The sequence below is a fragment of the Embiotoca jacksoni genome, unplaced genomic scaffold, assembly GCF_022577435.1.
Source record: "Embiotoca jacksoni isolate LCO1_2020_lvr unplaced genomic scaffold, fEmbJac1.0.p SCAF_91, whole genome shotgun sequence".
NCBI lineage: Eukaryota > Metazoa > Chordata > Actinopteri > Embiotocidae > Embiotoca > Embiotoca jacksoni.
In genome coordinates, this window is record NW_027185449.1 from 895,397 (window position 1) to 916,711 (window position 21,315).

Genomic DNA, 21,315 nt, shown 5'->3' on the forward strand with positions numbered 1-21,315 from the left:
CGAGCGGCCGCCGGTGGGAGGCTGTGCTCTCATGGAAATGAGCAACCGAACCAACAATGTAGCGCCTAATCTCTTCAGAGAGAAGAATCAGTTACACAGCAGTATGCACCCCTCAATGCTTTTCATTAGAGTCAGCGTGCTATTGAAACAGTCCCTCCCCCTCCCCCTCCCCCCCCACCCGCCCCCCTCCTCCTCCTCCTCCTGACTCACACACACATACATGTGCACACACACACACACACACACTCATGTGTAGCCACAGGCCTTACCCATACATGCACTAGATACAAGGCACCCCCCCCCCACTCCCCAACAACAGAAGGGGTTGAAATAAGTGGGGCTGTGGGGAGGTATGGGGGGGTGCAAGGCCTCAAAGCATGGGATTAGAGTTAATGTGCCCTCCCCGGGTTATAATCTCTTTAGAGGGGGGACTTTGTTTGAGGGGCTTGAGGGCAGTAAGATAAGTATCTATTACAGAAACTCCCTCTTATCCCCACTGCCCCCCCCCCCCCCCCCATCCCTTCCTCACAACATCCCCGCTTCAAAAATGAAGCACAAAAACACTTGCCTCTGTTCCCCCTCTCTGTGTCGTCCTGATATCCAAGAACTCCAAAAAAAACAAAAAAAAAACAAAAGCAGAGTGCTGCCCCTTTTCAGCTAATCAGGAATTAGGGGTCTAAAGCCGTATGGAGAGTTAGCAGGGACCATATTTACTCCATCTGTAGCCCACAAAGCCAGGTAGTTAAAGGAAGATCGAAGAAGAAGAAGAAGAAGAAAGCATTATCGCTGCGGCGTGAGTCACTCCGTCGAGTTGGAAGTAGACGCACGACTGTTTATTACTGCGTTGGGAGTCAGAAAATACAAGGATACACTTTGATATAAAAGGCGGTTTAATTCCAAAATATCTTCATCGTATAAATATTGTGCAATTTAATGAAATGGAGGCTGGTTCTCTAGATTAAGCAGTTAGCTTAACAAAATTTAAAAAAAAACAAAAAAAAACATAAAACTGTAACAAACACATGGCACTGAATTATAAACAAAAATGAGCAAATATCAAAGACTTTTAACAGTGCAACGTTTCTCTTCAGCTAAATACAACGGGCACTTTTGATACACAGCGGGTGAACGAATCGAGTACAATCAGCTGACAAGCACCAACTTTTACACCAAACCTTAAGGTTTGTTTTGGACAAAACAAAGTAACATCAGGATTTTTCTCATCCTCAAACTGCAAAAAAAAAAAAAATAATAATTTGAAATCTGCATTTATATAATGATTCATCATACCCGGCAAATTCCAAACGGACAAACTGCATCGTGAAGAAACGACAACCAAAAAAAAAAGACTAGTCGTTGAAAACTTCTCGTCAGAATTAACACAAAGAAAGTCGAGCTTATCGAGTCGTGTAAAGTTTTCAGGCTCCATCGGTGACATTTCGCGACATTTGTTAATATTTTAAAGGCTTTAAGAAATACTAAAGCGAAGCGATAAGCATAAATAATAATAATAATAATAATAACACACGTATGAGGAAAAAAAAGCATCACTTGTAACATTCTTATTAAGAGTTAACGCGTCCGTGTTTCCCTGCTTGTTTGAGCTGTTTAGGCGGCAAACGAAGGTATGAGTGGTGTGTGTGTGTGTGTGTGTGTGTGTGTGTGCGCATAATAAATATCCACTTATTAATATTTGGTACATACATGAGTGTGAATAAGGACAAATCGTCCCCGGGGTCCGTCGTTCGTCAGCGGGAGAATTTTCTGGGTCTGAAGGCGGGAAGGACGAGCTGATGCGCCGCCGTCCTCTCCTCCTCTATCGGAGCGAGATCCTCCGCCGACCCCCACTTCTTCTTGGAGTGGAACAGCGACACCAACTTCCTGTTCCTGTTCCGCTCTCGCGCCTGAGTGACCTGAAACTCTGGCGGTGGTGGAACGAAAAAGTTCAGCGACGAGAGAGAGAGAGAGAAAACGTCGGACGTCTTAAGATTGTGGTTTTTTTTTTTTTTTTAATGGTTTTTCACATTTCAGGTAGCGAGACTGCTCCTGTTCGTGTAATTGAATAAGAATAAACCACGTTGGAAATTCGACTTTCAACCGCAAATGAAAATCGGATGTAAAAGCATTTTGGAAAACAGTCGTATTTTCCTCTCCGGTTGCGTTTCGATGAAACGAAAAACTGAGCGACAGCCAAGTTAGCTTAGCGTAGCTTAGCATAAAGACTGTTCTTTGTGCTAAGCTAACTGTGTACGTTAGTCACGGTGTCAAAACACAAGGTTGCTGTGACTCTTCTTATCTGGATTTATTTTAAAGGAGCTTCCAGCAGATGTTTTAATTTTGGATTTGGTTCCAAGTTGGTTAACATTTTTTGATTTCGTTAAGATGCACGTAAACTTTTATGTTGCAAGCACATCAAGTTTGCAGGGAGGAAAATTGATTACCACGGTTTCTGTCGGTGACCTGCTTATGAGCAATGATTGAAATAACTTGGATTTGAAAAGGTGTATCTCTGAATGCGATATCATTTTTAAATATTGCAACTTTTAAATATTAACATCTTAAGAAAAAGGAGCGTTGTTTTGCTGCTGCAGCGAGTGAAGTAAAACATTTTCGAATACGTTTTTTTCTTTCTCCATCAAACAAACTATTTGACAAGAAGCAATAAGAAAGTATTCAGATTCAAAACGCAGATTTGATCAAATGCAATCGAACTCCAAATCTTTGTCAAAAAGTGTTTAACAAATCCTACAAATGTTTTTTTTATATATATATATTTGCAATGCAAATTTATTTAAACTTAAATTGTGGTCGTGTGCTTAATTCAGAGAACTGAAGACTTTATTTGAATGAACATTTCAAACAATAGCTCTAACTCATCATGCAAATTGTGCACCCACGACTCATTTTCCAAACTAGAAGTGAAAGTACTGTCTTTACTTTACTTTTACTTACTTTAGTTACTAAGTAAGTGAATTTCAGCGTGCATGTTACATCCAGAATTACAAGGCGCTTAACATGAAATACAACAAGAGTTTCAGGAAACGTCCCAAAAATGAAGGAATAGTACAAAATACAAAAAGAGCAACAGAAAACCAACAAAGTGATAAATTATATTAAGTTGTAATGTTCGTTGCATTAATAAGATACTTTGAGCGTCATAAATTTGAGGCACTCACGCAGCTCGCAGTCTTCCTCTGGTCCCTCTGGTTCTTTGTTGTTCAGATAATGGCAGGCAAGATGGCCGCTGTAGTCCCGCAAGTTTTCTTTAGCGCCTAATAAGATTAAAAGAAAAAGAAATGAAATCTGCGAAAACAGAAGGGGAGTCACGGGAAGGCAGCAAGATAAGCTACAGGATTGACACCTTACACCAGGAGCTTTAAAGAAACGAGCCATAATCTCAAGGTAAACAACGCGACCTGCTGTCACTCTTAAAACTGATTGGCAGGTTTCATAGAAGTAGAACAAAAAATGAACGCTGACAACGTCAACACTGCAAGAAGTTCATTTTAATCAAGCAATCAGTTAAAGAACACAAAAACATTTTAATAATCTTTCTTAAAAAAAAATTTTTTAATTTGTTTTTAAATTAGGCTTTACAGTGTATTTGTTGTGGTTAAATAAAAAAAGGCCATTTTTTTATTTTTTTTTTTATTTTTTTTTTACCGTATGTGCCGACGAGCAGGTCGAGAATATGCTGATGACCGTGTAACGCTGCGATGTGTAACGGCGTGTATCCCTGCGGAAGGAAAAGTAAACGTTGAACACGAGTGGACATCAACGGCCAAAAAAAAAAAAAAAAAAAAAAGAGAAGAGGATTAATGCACGTGCGTTTTGAGGCTGCTCGCCATTCAAAACACACCTTCGACGCTCGCTTCGCCGACACATAAAGGCCTGAAGAGTTTAAAAAAAAAAAATAAAAAAAAACTTACTGTTGAGGGGTTAGTGAGTGTGGCTGAGTGCTGGACGGTTTTAGCGCTTACCCCCTAGAGTTTCCCAGGGCCCCGAACGCAGCCAACGAAAACAGCACGGGGAGAGTGGGAGGGGGGGGGAGAGAAAAAAAACACAACACACAAATTAGCGAAGGTTATGGAAACACCAGATAATGATAAAAACATAATTGCTCGGTAATTCGCCGAAAATTGCATAGTCGGAGGGCCTGTGCGCGCCTGCACATAGGCGCACTGTTTTGGGAAACAATTAAGGTGACATGACATGATTTATTAGCGGAGTCCTCCCGCGGCTGCGGTACATTTGCACAGCTGGATCTTCACGAAGATCGTTGCGTCACTGAGTGGGGGGGGGGAGGAAAGGGGGGGGGCGGCCATGTTGATCCGACTTACTGTACCCGCCGCCGGCCGATAAAAGCTCAGGTACTCACGTGCTGCAAGAAAGGAGAAGAATAACGCGAAGGAATCGGTGACTCTGCATGTTAAAGGGCAATTCCGCTGATTTTTACACTTAACGTTCAGTTCATCCACCAAGGAGATCGCATTCGGCCCACAAGAACAATTCTGATAGATTCCGACTCTCCGATTGGAGGAATCATCAGTTATCTCGAGAGTTTTGGGGGCGTTTTTACACCTGACAGTCCGACGTTCGTGTTTTTATTACATTTCATTTGATTAGGTATGAGGGAGATTTAGAACCAGTTCCGCTGTTAGATTTAATCCAGTTAAGTTTTGGTTTTCATGTTGCAATAACGGAGGACGCTGTTAGTTCTGAAATCAGCGGGGACGGAGAGGAACTGGGACTAATGTGCTTGTTTTAATTGTTCAAATATAGAAACCTAAATTGGTGGATTGCCCCCTTTTTTTTTTTTTTTTTTAAATCATTTCAAAATGTATACACTCACTGATTTGGTGTTGACGTCGGCGCCGGCGTTCACCACCAGACTGGCCATGTCCTCGTTGCCGTGTTTGGCGGCCCAGTGCAGAGCCGTCTTGCGTGCAACAAGGAGAGAGGCGTTATTCATACTATGTGCATTGGGGGGGGGGGGGGGGGGGGGTTTCCTTATTGGCTGTCCGAGGGGCAGGGGAGGCCCAGCTGTGCACGGACGGGGGGGGAGGGAGTGGATGGATGGAGGGATGGTTAAGAAGGAGGGATGGAGAGATGGTTTCCTGCCATCTAACAGAGCCTAATTACAAAACAACACAGCACTGTGCCCACAGTTGGGGGGGGGGGGGGGAGGGAGGTGGAAGGGGCGGCCGCCTGTCACCAGGGGAGGGCAGGAGGGTGGGGGCGGGCGGGCGGGGGGGGGAGGGGGTGTAAGATTGATGATGTTAGTGTGACCCCGAAAGAGGGGAGACCCACCCAGGCATCAGCGCACTACTGTCAGGGAGGGAAACACGAGCCACCTCGCCGTACGAGTCCTTTTAAGAGATACACCCAGGCACGTCCTCCATTTACACGACGTAGAAAACGACACGACGCGGCACTGAACACACAAGTCCGACCACATCCGCCTGCGATCTCCCCTGTTTTCCCTTCTCGCTTTAAGCTGCGTAATTACGGGCGATCCAACGGGGCGAAAGCGGCTGCGGCGGCGGAGCAGATGTCGGCCAAGTTAACCACATCCACCCCCCCGTCCGCCGTCTGACCCGTAACTGGCGCGATCAAACGGCAGCCATTTCGGAGTCACACGTTTAAACCGCGGTATCGTTGATGCCTCCACTTCGGTCAGCCGAACGCTGGAGGAAAAGGGTTTCCGTGTCCGATCAGACGAAATGAAAAGCCACGTTTCTTCGTTGTGGAGTTTTCCAACAGCGACATCGTGACGCTTTCAGGGGCCTAACCGCTATTATTTACTATTTTTCCTTTTGTCTTTCTGATAAAAGCAGCAAAACACCCAAAGCGATTCTTATAGTTTCTTCCCTTGGTACTACTCAGATTTTAGTACTGCCAGCAATGTAATCAGAAAAATGCTGTTAACCCCACAAACGATCAGTTCTGAAATCTCGGCTGTTTGATTACATGATGACAACGGTCGCTTTTACAAAGTTTATTATCGTATACTACATGCACATGGCACTTTTTATATACTACTATTACACATAAGTCACACAGCTAAACAATTCGTGATTCTTGACCGACACCTTGACTTTGATACACGTTCAGGTGTTCTACTTTTTAATTTAAATACCAATTTTATAAAATCCCACTGTAAGAAAAAAAAAATATTACATTTGGGTTTCATGTAGTTTAGATGGGGAGAGTGTCACTCCTGGCTGTTTTACGCAGCTTCAATTAACAGATGTTCCCTAAACGCCTCACACGTACGTTATCGCTAGACGTGACAATAAAGAGTTAAAGACTTTATTTATATATTAATAAGTAGGAGAATGTACTCGGCCCATAAAGGAACATTTAACTTGAACTTTTCTTTATCAGAAACATTCAAATTCATAGTCACCCAAATTTGGTTGGTTTTCAGTTGGACAGGAAGGGTGTAAAGAACAGCAATGTGAAAATAACGAGTCACTAAAACTCTCAGACAAATATAATGAAGTAGAAAGTACAATATTTAAGTCGCCAAAGTTTCAAAGTTTAGAAATTTGGTACCGAATGAAAGGGCATTTGTCAGTGCTAGATAGCACCGAGGCCGTTTGATTGGTGCCATACGAGTTCCAAAGTTCAGTGCTCGGCCCCACTGAACATCTGTTGTCTTGTTTTTTTAAGAAAAGTAAATACCTTGCAATCTTTGAAAAGTTCAGGAGGTCATTCAACAAAACTTACAGCTGTTCTAAAGGTACTTTTACAACTGCGGAAAAACTCTTCTGACCATCTGGACGGAAAAATATTCAGTCTTTTGCACACTTAAGACAAATTGATTACCTGTTTCCTAAGTTGCAACTGAAATTTGTCTATTTGTATATTTATTTGTCTGAATTTATGTTATTGGGTATTTTTTTTATGTTTTCACACCTTTTTATAGCCGATACTGTCAAACATATTTTCCATCATGCAGCAAACAAAAGATTTCTTCATCCAGATGTTTGGACGCGTTTTTTCTGGAAATACCTTGACGGGTTATTTATTTTTTGACAGAAACAGACGCTGCCGTGACTCGAGTGTCACGGTAACGCAAGGAAGGAACCGGCAACTATCTCGCTTCGTTAAAACGTTTCACGAATGCTAATCGTAAGATAATCGTAACCGGCGCAACAATCTGTTCCAACGGCCCCGAAAACAGCAAAAAAAAAAAAAAAAAAAAAAAAAGTCTCCTGTCCACTGAAGGGAATGAGGAAGCGACGTGTAGCTACATCTCTCTTGTTGTCGCCCGTCGGCGGGACAGATTGTGATAGATGCCCGTCTGGCCGGAGTTGTCTCCGCCTCCCTTTGTCCGTCCGCTGTCGCATCCTGAGACGGATTGGCCGCGGGGCCGTTTGACGGGCGGCTCGGCGGGTGTCCCGGCGGCCGGGAGTGATGGACGAGACCGAACAGGATGCTGCGTCCCCCCCCCACCCCCCCACCCCTCACTCCCTCCTCCCCTCCCCCCTCCCACCTGTCCGATCACCGTGTGCGGCCGCCACGCGCTCCCCCGGTGAGTGGAAGTGGGGTGGCTAAAGAGGATTGACGTGGACAGTGGGACACCAAAAAAAAAAAAAAAAAAAGGGCCCCCGTGTGCCTGACACTTCCCCTGCATGCGGAGGGAGGCCGGAGGAGACGAGTGATGTGATGGGCTAATGATGTACTTACAAACTGCGTGGCGGAGGAAGTCCGTCACAGCAGGAGCGGAGGCCCACGTCACAGAGGGGAAGGAAAAAAAACAAAACAAAAAAAAACAGGGGCGTGAGACTTTTGGGAGCGAGAGGTGGCGGGTTCAGGTGTGATGACCTGTGTTGTGCCTTCGAGCCGCTGTTTGAAGAGCATATCTATAAATCCACCTGATCCTCGCAAACATTTGGCCAGAACAGGAAACACTTAAGTCGTCCCAGGATGAGGAGTAATCCCTTCAGTCCCGGTCAAACATGTGATTCTCTTTTTCTTTTTTTTTAGAGGCTGCCGTGTGCTTCACTCGCCTAAAACTTCCGTGGAGAGAAAGTCGAGCGCTGACGGATACAGATCAGATATAACAACTCCTGCTTTTTTTTTTTTAAAGACTCGTGTTCCAGGAGTCTTTTTTTTAATTTTTTTTATTCTCGGTATCTCGGTACGTTATCTCCGGAAAGGCATCCTCCTCTTGCAGAGAGGAAAAAAAAAAAAAAAAAAGGGTAAAAAGGCTGAAGGGCCGAACATCAAAGAGGCCTGAGGGGGACTTAGCACCTTCCCATGGACACAACCTGCATTGTTCTACAATTAATCCCAGCCTGCTCTATTACTTTCAGATTATCTTTAAGTGGGTGAAGTCTTTGTGGGGCATTAAGACTCTCCTTAATCCCCGCACCCGTTTCCCCCCCATCTCCCTGCACTTCAATGGGCGGCCCGGCTATCTTGTCCGGGTGGAGATGGCAGAGGCTTAGGGCCGCTCTTAGAAGGTGGTCCGCCGCGGCCGCAGGACGGTGTGAGAAACTGTGACACAGGGGAGGGACAACAAACATGAGCTCAAATCTCTTAAGCGCACAGGGAGACAAATAAAAGGATTTGGGTTGTCAGGGGGGCACAGGAGCTAAAAAGCTATCTTTCATAATCCTTTTGATAGTGGACCTTTGAAATGCGTGATCTGGATGTTTTAACGTCGGGCTTCTCAGAGCACTGTTACAGGGGAGAGGAAATATCACGGCAGGATGAAGCTCGTGAAAGTTACACAAGCAAAAAAAAAAAATGTGTTGTTTTTTTTTAAACGGCAGGCCTGTCGAGGAGAAAAGAAAAGTTGGAAATGAATTTCTAATTTCCGCCCGCTCGGTGTTATTAACGGGTGAAACTTACCCCCTGAGCAGCGCGGTCACGGTCAGGAGCCGGCGTGGGGCACAAAATGAGAAAGTGAAAAGCTTCAGGTCAGAAAAAAAATCATGAACAATGTCCGGCTGAGAGTTTATAAAACAACAAAACAGTTCAACACGTTACATTTAGTGTAAAGAAGGATGAAATACTCACTGAGGTGAAGTCCTGGTTCGACCACGCAGCAAAAAAAATGACATAAAAAAAAAGCATCTGTTAGTAAAATCTTATCATTAGTAATGATTCCGGCCAACTTAAGTGTTTAAAATTTTCGATTAAACACTATTTTATTTGGTATTTGTGTTGCGTGTAAGGAAAATTCCACTTTATTACAACTTGGCTCCTAATTTTGCAGCTCTGGTTTGTACTCCTGTATTAGGACCCCGTTATGAACAAACATCAAGAAAGCCTTGTACGTCAAACTTTCAGATGTTATATAAAAGGAGGAATTAATTACTGAAAATGAAGTTTTGTTTTTATATATTAAGTTTGAAGAACTTTTCCGTCCCTGCGACCACTAAAGTTTGATTGACGGGAGTGTTCCCTGAATTTAGCGCCTCTGGTTAGTTTTTAGGCTAGGTGGTGGTTTACTCGGTTAGTTTTAGGGAAAGATGATGAGGTTTGGGTCAAAAGTGATGACCTGAGCAGAAAAAAAGTTAAGCAACCTCTGTTGCCAACGGCAACAGTGAACGTAGTTTAAAAAAAAAAACAACAGAATACGACACAGCGTACTGTAAATATACATAAAACACATGACATAATACAGACTATTTATGGTAGTTTGATAAACCTGAGAGAGTGTTTAATGTATGTTTAATTTTAGTATGTTTAATCTGTTAATTTGATATCTGGTACAATGTGTACAAGTTGGCGAGCTGGCAAGGCGACTGAGAATTAGCCTCCCTCGTTTTGATTTTTGTTCATCACATGACCCTCTCCTTTGAGACTCTCCCTGTTTATAACAACAGTTTTGCGTAATAAGTTAACCTTTAGACTACTTTTTTGTTGTTGTTGTTCCCCTCTAAATAACTCTCTGGGGATTAAAACCTTCTGATTGTCTGGCTTTTTTGTGTTTCTTGCCCCCATCAAACTTGGTGGCAGTAATATCAACCACATTCCCAGATTGGGTTATTTACTAACAGATGCCCCCCCCCTCCCCCACACACACACAAAAAAAATTAAAAAAAATAATAAACTTATGCAAACGAGAATTCATTTATAATAAAGTGGAATTGTCCTTTTAAGAGTCGGGCGCTACCTTCTTGTTCGCCAGCGACGGGTCCTGTTGGAGCAGCTGAGAGAGGTCAGGGACTCGAGCGCCGGCAGCGGAGTAGATCCACTCTTTCTCTATAGGATCCAGCTAGCGCACACGCACACGCACACACACACACACACGCACACACACACACACACACACATATCCTGTTGTGGGTGCTTTTGATAGTGCTGAGGCTACAAACCCTCTAATCCATTTCCTAGAAGCGACCGAGTCGCAGCCAACTGACACATTGTGGGTGACTCCCATGATGACTCGGCACCAAGTTCAACAGTTTATACTTTCGCTTGTCTTTATTTGTTTAATGAGGACTTGTCACCACAGGGCAGAGAGAGAGAGAGAGAGGACGTGGACCGGCAACACCAAACTCGTAATGGTGAAAGGTCACAGAGATACTTTGGAGACTCTTTGAACATTTTTACCATCTCGGTAATAAAAAAAAAAACCCAAAACAACCCAAAAACGTACTTACAGCGACAGTGGCGGAGCCCATGCTGCCCGTTCCCTCCTCGTCCTGCTCCGACTCGGACTGAAACGCAGAAAAGCTGAACTGTAAGACGCGTCAACTGTTGCTGTATCGGGGTCATAAAGCCTCGCACGGCGTCACCCGACATCACACGCACACACACACACACACCGCCGCGACGTTTGCCGGCCCGACGAGACCAAAGGGCGTCAGACAGATACAGAGGTGACGAGTCGGCGAGGCGAGAGGTGACGCTTTCACACGCGGGAGGGAATGAATAACAATCCAATTAACAATTAACTCCCAAAACAAAAAAAAAACCCGCGCCTGCGGCCGAGCTTTCGTCACCGCTGTCGTCTAAAACCGGGTCAAAAGAAGAAAAAGGGAAAAAAAAGACTCCAAAAATATTGAAAACGGCGGTCGGGGAAAGTGTCATTTCGGCTGATTTATGTGCGAGAGGAGAGTTTATTTTTTTTTTTCTTTTTCCTCCTTCTGGACTCTTTTTGAGGAGGACTTGATTGCAAATTGTTCGCAGATCACACGGAGACATGATGTTAAAACACTCGGCTCTTTCATGTCACTTGAACAAACTGCCACACGTCAGCGTGTTGAACATGAAAAGTGGAGGGATTGTATTTATCCAGCCTTTTCCACTCTGGCGCATGTCCATTTCTTTTTTTCTTTTTTTTTTTCTAGTGGAGACCAATAATAAGCAGAGAAAACTAAATAATGTTGTTTTGGCGTGAAAGGGGAAAAACTGAAGAATTTTTCCATGGATTGTAATTGTAGTTGTTTTTCTTTTGTTGTGATATTTTGTCTTGATGTCAGAAAAGGCTGAAAAATGTCTCGTCGCAGTTTTTGCTTTTAACAACCAAAACTGATTTCAAGAGTGTCAGTTGATCATTTTAAAGCGATTCTCCTCGCGTTTGTTCCGTCAGTAATGTCTGCTAAGTTAGCGCCTCCGGTTAGGTTCAGGCACCAAAAACACTTGGTTGGGAAAAGAGAGTTGTTTGGTTTAAAATGATGACTTGAACTGTGCTTTCTGGTAAATATAGATTGAGTATAAAATTGGACATAGATTCTGGGTCTAAAAAAAAGTGGTAAATCTGGAAGTGCCTGCAATACCACCGACTGCCCCCAGGGGTCGGCTCCATAAACCACCATTCAACTTCTCTCATGGAATACAAAGTGAAAAAAGCTCTTTCCACAAGCCAATTTGATGTCATTCCCTAAGGTCACTCCTTCTTATTAGTTTTCTGGCGGTCTGTCTGAAAATAAACCCGTCATTAATTAGATATTAGGCGTCAACATGTGATATGTTTGGGGGGGGGGGGGCCCTGCCTGTTTGATTGACAGGCCTGTGTTGCAGTCAGGTTTCCGAAATACCAACTCCAGGCTTCACAACGTCAGCTCACAAACCAACAGGTGATGTCACTGTTGGCTGCCGCTCGGTGGTCAAGTTGCAACTTCTTTAAATACAAGTTATGCAACCTTCGTAGTCGTGGCGACTATAAACGCGGCTGTAACGTGTGGAAGCATCGTGTAAGATGCAAACACAGGAACGTGGTACAGAGAGCTGCATTTTCTATTTATTCAGAGGACGTCAGATGAGTAGGTGGCCCTTCAATAAGCCCGGGACGCATTTGTGTTCACACAGCTCAAAGAATATTCATATTATAATGGTGATTTTTCTATCAAGCTTTGGGAAACTAGCAGCACAGCTGACTGCCTCAGACGTTCTGATAAAAAACACGTATAACACTTCAGTGAACCAGCTTCTGTAATGTGAAACAACTGTGAACTGGGATGACTAATACATTAAATAAACACACTTACTCTGACAGCAGTGCTATATTATACAATCTTCAGCAGGCCCTCGAGGTCTCCCTCGTATCTTTGTCCGGGATGAATCTCTGTCTCTTTATGGACACAAATGATTATTATCTTTCTAATGAGCTCCAACATGTTGCTGTTTAACATAATAACGGGCGGCTTCGTTTAAATGCAGATTCTCCCCCCAACTGGTCCTCCTCCCACTCAGTTTGAAGCCACTGAGGGTTACAAATTCAGGTAGTTTACTTAGCACCACCTCGTGGGTGAAAGGAGGAACTACAGGAGTGAAGGCACTGAACTGTGGGAGTCCCCACCAAGTTATCTCCATCCTCTAAATGAGTACAGTAGTGTAATTAAATGTGGAAAATTATTGCTATTTTAAACTTATTCAGGATGAGAGGACATTAATTATTTCAACTTTAAAAGAAATATACTAGGTTGTAATCAGAAAGGTGCCACTCTCTGATGTGTGTAATGTGATATATGTGATATGTAATTATTACTTGGCTAAAACGCGATCACAAAGGTTTTGCCAAGCAACTGCAGGCTGGTAATCGCTGGTCTTAAGTATGACCTAAAAAAAAAGAAAAAAAAAGGCTAAATGATTGTAGACAATCCTCCTTCAAAGACTTATCTTTGATTTAAGTCACAAACACAGCTTGATATTAATTTATGTCACAAATATTTATAGGGCGCCTTCATCTAAACAGGAGGACCGCATCGATGAAAATTGAGTTAAAGCAACACGGCCGGCCCACCCTCCCATCTGACGGACCCCCCCTGCTGTTTCCATATCCAAACTGTCCTGATAAAGGATTTTTAGAGACAAGATATAAAGTACAGATCAATATCTGGCTACTGTCAAGTTAAACGGAATAAAAGCTGCAGCTGCCAGTTATTTTCTTTATAAAAAAACATATTTTCTGTGTAAAAATGTCAATGTTGAAGAAAAAAAAACAAAAACACATAAAACTTCCAAGAAACCCAGGTGATGTCTTGAAATTTTTTTTTTTTTTTTTTTGTCTAAAACCCCCTAAAAAAAAATTACTTTTCTAATCCTCTATCAGAGGAGAGTAAAATACAACAAAAATATGCCCTTTTGCAGAGAAACTGACTGAAACGATTTGTATAGATCGTTGAGTTTGAATTTTCTCTCGGTCAACTCGCCGATTAATGGGACTAATTGTTTCTGCAATGAACTTCAACAGCATATCGAACCGTAGAAAGCAGAGCGGCACCAATGATACTACGCCCCCGCCCACTAATATTTTTACTACCTCTATTTTTATTGTCATTTTTATTGCGTTTACCCTGTATTTACCATGCTGCTGTAGCGAACATATTTCCCCTCGCAGGATCAACAAAGTATATCTATCTATCTAAATCTGACTGCACCGCAGGCCTGTCAATCAAACAGACACGCCCCCCCCAAAACACTGCTTTTTTTAAGGCTTATTTTCTCATTAATATCGGGATTATTTTCAGATGGACCACCAGAAAACTAACAAGAAAGAGTGACTTTAGCTCACAAAACCAAAATAACTTGTGGTAAAAATGTATTGACTTTGTTTTTCTTGAGAGAAGTTGAATGGGAGTCTATGGAGCCGGACGCTTTTTGGAACCAACCTCTAGTGGCACTCGGTGGTATTGCAGCTTAAGGAACTTCCGCATCGGCCTAATTTTTCCGACCTGGAAGCTACGTCTGCTTTTACATCCGGTCTTAATCAGCCAAATTGTCACCTTTGACCCCGAATCTCTGTCCAGCTCGTCCTCCCCGTCCCTTTGCGCCGATGGTTCCTGGGTTTGGACGCCAGGAGGAGGAGGAGGCGGAGCGTGCTGCACGGGGACTCCTCCCGTCTGCTGGTCCTACAGGAGCACAGACATAACGTGTGATGAAGTCAAGCTTTCTGCGATCTGACCGACCAAACAGGTCAGCTGCTGTCAAGCCGACATCGAGCACTTTGCTTTCGCCTTCCCGTCCCTTCGCAATCTGGGTGTGGACGGATCGTGTTTGCTTTGGTGCCAGTTTGAGCAAATCACGTGTGGGGACGCTCATCCGGCTGCGCAACACGCATTAAATCTCCCACATCTACATTTAAATCCTCAAGTTTACTGCATGAGCAATATGTAAATGTAATTCCAGAGGATTAGCGTGCACTAAACCAGCACACTGTATTTATTTTCACGACTGTAAAGTGCTTTTGTGCATTAGGTCCAAACAGCTCTGCCCTTTATGTAAAGACATAGGCCCTTTGACCTTCTCTTTCTTCACACAGTGGCTCGCTTAGATTTGCCAAAGCCGACTGGCTTTTTTATGTCTCCGCCACAGTGGCTCTCTATGCAAACATTTCATTCGGTAAAGGCTGACGCATGGGAGGGGAGGGAGAAGGCACCAACAAAGAGGATCTTGTTTAGAAATAAATGCGTCGCTCACATAAGAGTGAATGCGGCCGATCCGGTAAGTTAACAGTTCCTCATGCCGTTTTCATTTGCGTTTTTACAAATGAAATTTAAATTCACCTCATCACATGACATCATCTCATCCGCCTCCTCCCCCTGGTGGGGCGAAGCCGTCGCGGCGTCCGTCACCTCCCACTCCGCGGCGCCGGTCGGGTGTCTCCGTCCGTCCCCGTCCGTCCCGTGATGTTTGGCGTCCCGCTCGTGCAGCAGGTGTCTGTATTTCTTCTTTAGGATAAGATACTTCTCGCCCTGCGACGGACAGTCAGACGAGCACAAACGTACCTCATTATTAGCAACAGGCCCGTCTGAATTTGGGATTTCCCGGATGAGATATAGGTCGTCGCAGTAACTCGTGCGTGAACCGCACTAATCTATAATTCTTTATTGAGGATGAAGTTCACAGAACCGAAGGTAGTAACCTTCGGTTCTGTGAACTTCTGAAGGGTATTTTTTTATATATATATATATATTTCATCGACCCAAACGATTAATTTAGATGGTTATCTGCAGGTTAATTGATAAAAAAAAAAAATCATTGGTTACTGCCCTACTTGTTGCATAAATTCCGCCGCTTTTACGGGGAGTTACGAGCTGTCACTGCACCCGACCAAGAACTTCTCACAACACAACAAACTAAACCCCAAACTTCTAATTCCAGTTTTTGCACATTTAAACAAGTTTTTGTTGCATTGTGTTATTTGATAAGCTTTTAAGTTCATGAGACTGGTAGTCATTTTTTTTACAACTCGGGTCAAAACAGCAAAAAAAAAAAACTTCAAAAAATGTTGAACTATTCCTTTAAAAACTTTTTTTTTTCTTTTTTTTTTTACTTCAATCTAATCTCTAAATACACCAGCAGAACAAACAGTTCTGTTAAAAAAAACAAAGTCAACAGATTTGACGAATCCTTGTTCAGTCACAACATTTATTCCCGAGCGTTTCCCAGTCGTGACACATTTTCCTGTTTATGCCTCAGAGTAGAAGTATGACCCAGAAACCCAAGTCTGGGAGCGCAGCTTTTTTTTCCCACAAAAGATAAAAGTATTTGAAGAGTTTACTCACATTCTCGGACTTCACCACGGCGATCCGGTCGATGACGAGCTTGAATTCCTCTCTGTGTTTAGCTGCGGTAGAAAATATTTGACATTCAGTGACACATAATTGGTAGCAATACAGTCGAGTAAGAATGGAAGGAAATAACTTATGTAGACGGCAGGAATGGCCCATAACTAAAAGAAGAATGAGCGTAACGGATGCTGGATTTTTTTTTTTTTTTTGGATTGATGCCGATATTATGAATTTAAAAAAAAAAATCCTGATATCTATATATCGACAGAAATTCCATTCAGTTTTATTTATATACCTCCCAATCACAACATAAGTAATCTCAGGGCACTTTCCCAACTAAAGTTCTTGCAAAGGAACTTTACAACTAAAAGGTTTTTTATATCGGACAACATGCGATTTGCCAATATCCCTACCCCCCTCCCCTCCGCCCAATAAAATCAATCGGTCAGACTCTAATATTGTATTTATAGATGCTTTGCGTGATAGATAATAAACTTCTTTTTTTTTCTAAACAGCGAAAGTAAAAGCAGTAACTTCGGATTCAGACGCAGCTGAGGTGTGTCTGTTCATATGACGATTGAGCTGTTGAAGGAAGCAGTACAGATGTCTGCAGCAGTAAATGTTGTTTCACCATCTTCAATCTAAAGAAAGGAAGGGCCCCCCCCCCGCCCCCCCCTCCAGCTGGATCTCATTTCCAAACACATCTTGGTGCAACTCCAAAGGAAAATAAAAAAAAAACCTGAGTCCCTTTATGGGAGACCGACAGCGAACGTTTCCAGTGGGAAGCAAAGAAAACGACAGCCGACGGAGCTCGTCGGATGAAGACATCGGCCTTTTTGTTTGCACCAGTCAGCAGATATTCAGACACGTGCAGAAGAATGTGGTGATTAAGAGGCCGACTCTGTTTATCGAGCAACACCTTTCCCCCCGCCTCCGCCCCCCCCGCCCCCCCACGCAGGAACAACGTTTTCCGGGCGAAGGTATTCCAATAATGCCTATAGGTTGCAGGGGGGCAGCTCAGGACAATCGAAGCGTTTCCTATTTCCTGATGTGGACGGAAAGAACATTTGTAGTGAGAAAAGTTCACGCTGGGCAACAACAGGAAATCTAAAGGAAGCGGCCGCTTACATCTGTCGCAAACAAAAGAATTCCTCACTTGGCGCTAGTTATGTATTAGCCAGAGGTTTCCCCAAACAAGCACACACATGTACATCCCCCCCCCCTTTCTCCAAACACACACACACACACACACAACTTTACGCTGCCCACCATGACCCAGTTTTTTTTTTTGGTGTTTTTTTTCCCACCCTGATGGAAAACGCGCCCCCGTTAGTGCTCCACATGTGGACTTAATTATGATTAAAAGACTATCATCGCAATTACAACGTGAAAAGCCGCGACCACATGCTACGAGAGACTTTTTTTTTAAACGTGTGGGAAGCACTTCTGTAATTGGACCGTCGCGTCAGATGGCCGGTGTATCTCTAAAACCTCTGTCAGCGGCTGCGGCGCCTGACGTAGCAGCTGGACGGCGCGGCGACCCGAGGTCACTTTGGATAATCATTGGAGGATGTTTGCATCATGTCGGGCGCTGCCAAAGGTAGCGGAGAGATAACGCACGTCGCCGCCAGCACATTAGTTGTTTTTCAGGGCAAATAAAATGGCAACTAAACAGCCGAAATATATTCTTTTATTAGTCATTTGTGGATTATTTACCTTTTGCATGCTTTTTACTCTCAGCTGCCGGTTTATTAGGCCCACCGAACCTACATTAAAAACGAACGCTGCAATATTATTATACAAAATTTCTGTTTCAAATAGAAAATTTTAATTATTAAACATAAAAATGCTCTACTGCTAAGTAGAGCTGCTCTGGTATGACCAGACACTGCTGTGTCTTCTTGTATTGCTGCCGGTCTCTATATTTAAATGATTTATTAAATTAACTTGTGTCATCACCCATTTAACATTCAGTTCAGAGCTCCCTGCACACCGACACGTTTGCAATACCTGCATGTGATCTGCATCAGAAACCATCAGACCTGTTGTTGCTCTGTATTCAGTAACAACACATGTTCTGGACAACGGTGTGTTTATTCGCGGTGCTGTTTATTAAATCGTGTTTCATGTTTTAAAGCGGGACGACGTAAGCGTTCCTGCACAGCAGTGACTTTGGTAATTACAGGTTAACAGACTGTTGAATTTACTGTTTTACTTTTTGAGACGATGTCACAGTCAGCAGATCCATCAACATGAAGCAATGTACAGTTCAGGTGATTTGCAAACTGCCAAATATGCAAATGTTTTTTTTCCCCCTCAGATGCCTCAAAACGTCCCAGCAGAACTCGGTGTTGACAGTCTGACCCCGGAGGAGGCGAATTCACGGTGACACAACCACCGCCAATGTCAAAGGAAAGCCACCTGGTTGTACTTCTAACCTGACAACGCCTTCCTCAGTCTTGGACAATGACGTTCTGCCCTTCCACTCAAAACACCTCCCACAGCTCGATGCGTCATCGTCGTAGACTTCCTGAAACATTTTCAAAGGTCTCTGCAGCCGGTTCCCCGAGTTTGACACCAAATTTGATCTGCACTCGAAAGTTCAAGTTCTATATCCATGAAAAAATTGTAAATGCTCGCGTAGCAACACGTGTAGAACTCAGCAGCTGATGCTGATCAAGTTATTTCCTTCCCTCACTGCGCTGCAGGAACAGTCTCAACTTCCTAATCAGTCCTCGTGCAGCAATATCTGCAGGATTTCTCGGGCTGCAAGTTACAGTCATGTTCACGAATCTGCTGGATTACTTTGTCAATCGATCGATGAATCATTTGATCTAATAAAATATCCAAAAAAATTAAAAAGTGTTGAGTCTCCAAGACTCCTAGAGGTTCCAAAGAAACTCTTCAAATGTCTTGTTTTGTCCAGAACTCTTCGCTATTTACTGTTTTTATAACCAAGAAAAGCAGCACATTTTCAGGTGAGAATCAATTTTTTTTTATCGTTTTCTTTAACTGCCACTTAATTTGGCCACCAGAAGTTATGTAAGCGTACGACGGATTTCATTGCCATTTTGCCTCTCCTGTGTTAAAGTGGGAATTCTTGCTCGAGGTTTGCCTTCGACTGCTCAGTTTTAGTGGGGCCATTACCCCCCCCCCCCCCCAAAAAAAAAGGAACAGGAACAGTTGCACAATGTTATACTCCTAAAAATATTAGTCAACTATGAGGAGAGTTGTGGTGTTAGCAGTAGTTTTTGGGATTGCATAAGCAATGTGTAGAGTTGGTGGGTGGAGGAGAAGAAGAAGAAGAAGAAGAAGAAGAAAGAGCTGCAGAGAAAGTGATCCTGGCCTCAAAACGGTGCAGAGAAGCCAAGTCATAATTATTGCTCTTTAAAGCTGGAGGGGGGGGGCACAAGCAATCTGTCTGGGGGTGGGGGTGGGGGGGGGGGGGGGGCTTCATGTGACACTGCATGATGACATGTAGGAGTGGAGGATTGGTTTGGGGGTCCTCTGTTTTAGTTCCCAACTGGCCTGAGGGAGGAAATGACACAATTCCTGCTGCAACTATTTAGAGGGGCTTTTTTTTTTTTTTTTATGCAAACCAGATGTCTGCTGGAGACAAGGAAGGGACATGAGAAAGAAAAAAAAAAAAAAAAAAAAGAGAGATCCAAGATGAGGATTGTCGTGCAAAACACGAGGGTCAGTTGTTATTTTTCCATCCCTCAAACACAGATAGCGCATCACGTTTTATCACCCCCCCCTCCCCCCACCCCACCCCTCCTTCTCCTCCATCCCCACCCCACAACCTCTCCCGTTTTCGGCCTGATTATTTTCACGGAGCAGAAAATCCACGATGCTTACCGCGCAACTGCAAGTCCCTGTGGCCAATAAAGGGTTTAAATGTCTTCATCATATCGGCATTTTTCACTTTGCCCGAATCGCCTCCGGCCGAGTAGAAATAATCCAGCAGCGACTCTTCGCTGACGTCACTCATCGCGGCGGCGACCAGGCGTCTTTCTCTCACGCTTTTTCACCTCCGCTTTCCTTTTTCTCTCTTCTCGCGGTGTGTTTTTGTTTTGTTTTGTTTTTCACGCTGCCACGGGTCTCTCCTCCTGGCTAATTTGCTGTAGTACATGTCTAAACTTCACTCCACCCAGACGAGCTTGACCGCTGCCGCCGCGCCTCCTCCCGTTTAACCCTTTAGAGACGCGCCAGTCTTCAGTTTTCTCCTCGGCGGTGGTTTGGAGGAAGTACCGCCTGTCTTTTTTTTTTTTTTTTTTTTTTTTTACTGCAGTATACTGCACCGTGAAGTACTCTGGTACAAGTAAAAGCAATGCACGTATGGAAAAGTTTAAAAGCATGGGAGTGACAGACAAATATACCTGAAGCAGTTAAACATGAAAGTACACCATGTAAAAAACAACAACAACAACAACGACGGTTCCTGCCCGAATTTACCGTTTTATGATATCATTAGATTATTATAACTGATGCATTCACCTGTCAGCAGCATTTTACTGCTGTAGCTGCATGAGACGGAGCTGGTATTTTACACAAGTAGCGCTGCAACAACTTATTATTTCATAACCTGTCACGATAACAACTAAAGCTGTCGAATAAATGCAGTTCCCCTTGAAAAGTGGAGGAGTAGAAGTATAAAGTAACGCAGGTGGACTGCAAGTACCTCAAACCTGTGCTTAAGTATAGTACTTGAGTAAATGTACTTATTTACTTTTCCCTCAGGACGACCTGGAGCCTTTTGAGTGAATTCAGAGTTCAACCTTTTAAAAGACGATGAAGAACATTTTCAGCACCTTCAAAATATAAAATCTGGAAATATTTATAGATGACAAAAGAATCATCTATTTATTTATACTACCCCAAAGTAGACGAGTACGCACTTGCGATAGAGGCCTGTTTTTCTAAAGTATACGATGTTTTTTCTCAAGTACAACTTTAATATCTTCCTTTTTAGAAATGGTTTCAAATATTTAACCTCATTGATTAGTTTAGTCTATAAAACGCTCTGCATGTGAGGTACTGACCAACTTTTAGTTCTACGGTATTTGTATTTCGCAGTCAGAGAATTTGGAGGATAAAAATATATTTTTTTCTCTCCTGTGTAGTTTGATAGATAAACTACCAACGTACAGGGCTTTTACATTTACATTTAGCTCTACAAACCAGAGTAGAAGAAAAAAAAAACAATCAAACCGCTTTAAAAATGAAAAGTGGCTGCCGGTTAAAGTGCAAACTCGGCGTGATGTGTTGCATTTAGGTCGCGAGTTCGGTGACCGCCACCCACCCGCTGCGCACACCGCCCATAAAGACGGAGCAG

General features: G+C 43.4%; 1 protein-coding gene across 1 annotated transcript; it reads right to left on the minus strand.

Annotated features, from left to right (window-relative positions):
* Positions 1-872: 872 nt before the first annotated feature.
* LOC138193639 (ankyrin repeat domain-containing protein SOWAHC) lies at positions 873-20,191 on the minus strand. The gene is made up of 11 exons (XM_069141784.1): positions 19,839-20,191; positions 15,975-16,036; positions 14,973-15,161; positions 14,193-14,318; positions 10,626-10,682; positions 10,136-10,237; positions 9,272-9,286; positions 4,847-4,939; positions 3,664-3,736; positions 3,177-3,272; positions 873-1,921 (listed from the first exon to the last, which is right to left on the minus strand). Exons 1-11 carry the CDS (start codon positions 19,969-19,971, stop codon positions 1,749-1,751), a joined length of 1,119 nt encoding a protein of 372 aa, XP_068997885.1. The 5' UTR covers positions 19,972-20,191; the 3' UTR covers positions 873-1,748.
* Between the last annotated feature and the right edge of the window lie 1,124 nt (positions 20,192-21,315).